The 5,000-nt window shown below is 46.0% G+C and overlaps 1 protein-coding gene across 1 annotated transcript in view; it reads left to right on the top strand.

The window, feature by feature from the left end:
• Window positions 1-5,000, top strand: part of LOC113819560 (tubulin polyglutamylase complex subunit 2) — an 11,466-nt gene that overhangs the window by 5,747 nt on the left and 719 nt on the right. The window contains exons 4-5 of the mRNA XM_070117290.1: window positions 333-526; window positions 4,050-4,305. Coding sequence (XP_069973391.1) covers window positions 333-526; window positions 4,050-4,305 — 450 coding nt within the window. The remainder of the gene's footprint in view (window positions 1-332; window positions 527-4,049; window positions 4,306-5,000) is intronic.

Raw genomic sequence — 5,000 nt, 5'->3', positions numbered from 1 at the left:
TCTCTAATTCGTTCCTTTCTTCCCCTCCTTTCCTTCATCATTTCCCCCTCCTTCCTCTTTACCTCCCTCCCCCTATCCCTTCCTCTCATTTCAACCCCCATCCCTAACCTTCCCCCTCACCGCTCACCCTCTACCCACCCCATCCCTCTCCCCTTATCCTCCCCTCCTTCCCACCCTACCCCCTTCCCCCATCCACCCTCTCTTACCCCCCCCCCCACCCCCATCCACCCTCCCCCTTCCTTCCCACCTCACCCTTCTCCCCTCATCCTCCCCCCTCACCCTCACCCGTCTTCCCCTCTTCCCCTCTTCCCCTCCCACCCTTCCCCCCACAGGACGCGTCGTGGTGGCCTACCCAGGGCGAGGGGAGACCTTCAGCGAGGGGTCCTTCTGGTTCGTCGACCTCTCCCTCCGGCCGCACTTCCTCGCCCAGGACACCAACACCTACTGGCGCCTCATGCTCGCCCACCTCGGCATGCCCCAGTGGCAGCCCCTCGTGGCCGGGCTGGGACTCACGCCCTGGGCCAGGGTGAGTGTTGGGGGGGAGGGGGGAGGGGGGTGATGGGGGGTTGATAGGGGGTGAAGGGAGGTTGGAGGGTTGGGGTGTTTGAGGGAGGGAGTCCCGGAATGGGAATTGGAACACACACACACACGCACACACACACACACACACACACACACACACACACACACACACACACACACACACACACACACACACACATATATATATATTTATAGATAGATGGATGGATTGGTAGAGAGGTAGTTAGGTAGGTAGGTAGATAGATGCCAACGTAAATGGAAAGAGGAAAGAGAGAGGAAGAGAGAGAGAGAGAGAGAGAGAGAGAGAAAGGAAGAGAGAGAGAGAGAGAGAGAGAGAGAGAGAGAGAGAGAGAGAGAGAGAGGCAGACAGAGAGAGACAGAGACATAGAGATCCATCCACCCTTCCACACAGACAGACAGACACAGCCAACAAAGACCCAAGGAAACCCTAAAACAGCACAACAACAGAAAGTGAAAGTAAAAGGAAACCAAATAACAAAAGAAGAAAAAAAACAATGAAACAAAAGACAAAAGACCCAATTCAAGAAGAAGGAAAAAAAGGCGGGAAAAAGAGGAAGGGGAAAAAAAATCGATCACTAAAGAATAAGATTAGGTATATGACGTCACACTTCCCGCATGACGTCACACTTCTCGCATGACGTCACACCTTCCTCATGGGGCAAGAGGCCTTTGTAACGTTAGAACACCCTCCCCCCCCTCCCCCCCCGTCATGCACTGTTCATGATGTAAATGGAATTGTCTCTGAAAAAGTTAAATTACGTGTTATCTGCTTCTGTTTTTTTCGCTTTGAGAGAGAGAGAGAGAGAGAGAGAGAGAGAGAGAGAGAGAGAGAGAGAGAGAGAGAGAGAGAGAGAGAGAGAGAGAGAGAGAGAGAGAGAGAGAGAGAGAGAGAGAGGGAGAGGGAGAGGGAGAGAGAGATGTTTATCTTTTCTCTCATTTTCTCTTTTTTTATTTCTTCCTCTCTCTGTCTTTTCTTTCTTTCCTTATTTCTCTCTCTATATATATATCTATCAGTCTATCTCCCTATCTATCTGTCTGTCTGTCTGTCTGTCTGTCTGTCTGTCTGTCTGTCTCTGTCTGTCTGTCTCTGTCTCTCTCTTTCTCTCTGTCTCTCTCTCTCTCTCTCTCTCTCTCTCTCTCTCTCTCACTTGCGCACCTTCTCTTTCCCTTTCTCTCTCTTCCCTTCTTTATCAACGCTCTATCTTTTCCCTCTCCTCACTCTTTATCCCTACTTCTCCTCTGCCTTACTTCCTCTCTTTCTCCGCCTTCGCTCTGTCCTCTATATCTCCCTATTCGTTTCTCTCTTCCTTTCCCTTTCTTCTTCTTTCTGCCATCTCTTATGCACATTCTTTTCTCTCTTCATTTCCCCATTCTTATCTCCCTCCCTAACCCCTCTCTTCCCTCTTTCTCTCTCTTCCCTGTCCCCTTTCTTCCTCTCTCTTTCATCTCCTCTCTCTCTCTTTATCTCCCTCTCCCTCTTCCTCTCCCCTCTTCTCTCTTTCTCCCTCTTCGAAACCCTCTCTCTTCCCTCTCCCCTTTCTCTTTCTCCCTCTTCCCTCCCCTCTCTCGTACTTCCTCTTCCCTCTTTGTTCTCTTGTCTCCCACTTCGTTTCGCTTCCCTCTCCCCTTTTTCGTTTTCCCTCTTCAAATCCCTCTCTTTCCCCCTCCCCTCTTTCGTTCTTTCGTTCTCCCACCCTCTCTCTTTCTCTCTCTTCCCTCTCCCATCTTTCGTTCTTCCTCTTCAAACCCCTCCTCTCTTTCTTCCTCCTCCTTCTCCTTTTCCATGTGCCCCCCCCACTCCCCTCCCCCCCTAATCTTCCCTGCCAATCCCAAATCCACGTCTAAAGTCATTTCAGAAAAAGAAGGTTCATGTGTTCATTATTTTATTATCATTATCATCTTGACAGACTGTTGATAAGAATATAAGAACACCACCTATAAAATATCTGAATTCATGATAAGCTACCAGGCCAAAATACATATGAAATTGAATATGGGAAAACAAGCTTATTTGTATGTATTTATGTATATATATGACTATATTCTCTATCACAGATAATACAAAATAAAATAACACTTACTATGAACTATCTACAATTAATATTAAGTTCTCTGGATAAGATAAATTAGGAAAAAACATGAAAAACAAAAGAGGAAAGCGATGCGCGCGCAGGTCGTGGCTGGGCGCGGGCACATACCAAGGGTCCGCGGGGGTAAACTAATATGCAACTTTGCAACATCAGCCTCGCGTTGAAATGTTAGATCCATCCACCGGTTCAAATATATTTTTTTATTTTTTACATTCTTTGTTACAGAGTTTGGATAATTTCCCTAAGAAAACTTACAAACATACATACATACATACATACATATATATATATATATATATATATATATATATATATATATATATATATATATATATATATATATATATATATATATATATATATATATATATATATATATATATATATATATATATATATATTGCGTTCTCTGCTGCAGAGTTTGGTAAATTTCCCTTTAACATTTTGAAGTTATTTTTTCTTTCTTTCTTTAGTCGTTGTTCAGGATATGAAACGGAAATTTGGTGTGTGTGTGTGTGTGTGTGTGTGTGTGTGTGTGTGTGTGTGTGTGTGTGTGTGTGTGTGTGTGTGTGTGTGTGTGTGTGTGTGTGTGTGTGTGTGTGTGTGTGTGTGTGTGTGTGTGTGTGTGTGTGTGTGTGTGTGTGTATGTGCTTTTATTTCAATAATATATCATCACTGTATCATTTTTGCTTATATTTTAGTAGATAGTTTATATTAAACTGAAAGCAATACCCTCATTCTCTGTACGTATCAAATGACATCAACTTAGAATTATTAACGCCCATATAAACTTAAATAACGAACTCACAACTTAAAATACAAAATGACCCTTATCACCTTAAAAATGAATAACTCACAACAAAAAATCAACTTCAAAATTGAATTAAAGAGACTATAATAATCTAGTTTTCCCTTTTACTTGTTCCCCCTTCCCTTGTCCCACTCCCCCTCCCCCTCTTCCTCTCCCCCCTTCCTCTCCATCTTTTCCCACTCCCTCTACCCCTTCCCCCTACCTCATCCCCTCCCTTCCTCTCCCTATTCCCCCCTTTTTCTTTTCCCTCTCCTTCCCCCTTTCTATCTCCCTCTTCCCCTCCCTTCCTCTCCCTCCCCCCTCTTTCCCCCTCTCCCTTTCCTCTTCCCTCTCCCTCTCCTTCTCTCTCTTCCCTCTCCCTCTTTCACCTATCTCGCCTCCCCTCTCTCCCTCTCCCTTCCCACTCCCCTTTCTCTCTCCCTATCCTCCTCCCCCTTCCCCTTCTCTCTTCTTCTCCCTCTCCCTTTTCCCATCTCCCTCCCTTCCCACCTTCACCCTCTCCCTTCCTTCCCCTTTCTCCCCTTCCTTTACCCTCCCTCTCTCCCTTTTCCTTCTCTCTCCTTCTCCCTCTTCCCTCCTCCTAGCAATGGTACGAGGTCGTGGCCGGCTACCTGCTGGAGGGACCCCGCCCACCGCGCCTCTCGCAGGGCCCCGAACTCGTCAACAAACTGGACTGGTCTGTCTTCAAGTCCAAGAAGTCCCACAAGGCCAAGATTACCAAGGACGCGGCTCCTGGTCCCAAGGACGCGGCTGCTGCTTCGAAGGAGTCGGCAGCTGGTGGAGGAGGCGCTGCAGGTGGTGGTGGTGGTGGTGGTGGTGCAGGGGGTGGTGGGGGTGGAGGTACAGGTGGCGGAGGGAAGGATTCTGCGGCGAAGGAAGGTGGAGGGAAGCAGAAGGAGTGAGTTTTTATTTTTATTTCTATTTTTATTTTTATTTTTTTGAGTTGGGGAAGGGATATATGGGATTTTTTTTCTCTCTCCTTTTCTGTCTATCTCTCTGTCTTGCTCAAATCTGTCTCGTCTCTCTGTCTTTCTCTCATTCTATTTTGTTTTTCTGTTTTTTTCTGTCTTTCTCTCCCGTCTATCTCTCTGTCTTGCTTTCCTTCTGTCTTGTCTCTGTTATTCTCTCCTTCTATCTTGTCTCTCTGTCTTTCTCTCCTTCTATATTGTCTTTCTGTCTTTCCCTCATTCTATCTTGTCTCTCTGTCTTTCTCTCATTCTATCTTGTCTCTGTTTCTCTCTGTCTTTCCCTCCTTCTAACTGTCTCTATCTATGGCGTATCGATTTACCTGCATATCTCTTTATTGATCTTTCTCTATCTACCATTCTCTCTCTCTCTCTTTCTGTCTGTCTTTCGCTCTGACTCTGTCTGTCTCTCTCTCCATCCCTACTTCTCCTCTCTCTCTCTCTCTCTCTCTCTCTCTCTCTCTCTCTCTTCTCTCTCTCTCTCTCTCTCCTTCTTCTCTCTCTCTCTCTCTCTCTCTCTCTCTCCCTCCTCTCTCTCTCTCTCTCTAAATTGTCATTATGTATATAATG

This window comes from Penaeus vannamei, chromosome 40 (assembly GCF_042767895.1).
Source record: "Penaeus vannamei isolate JL-2024 chromosome 40, ASM4276789v1, whole genome shotgun sequence".
Taxonomy (NCBI): domain Eukaryota; kingdom Metazoa; phylum Arthropoda; class Malacostraca; order Decapoda; family Penaeidae; genus Penaeus; species Penaeus vannamei.
Note: the sequence above shows the minus strand (reverse complement) of the source record. Positions and strands in the feature narration are given on the sequence as shown.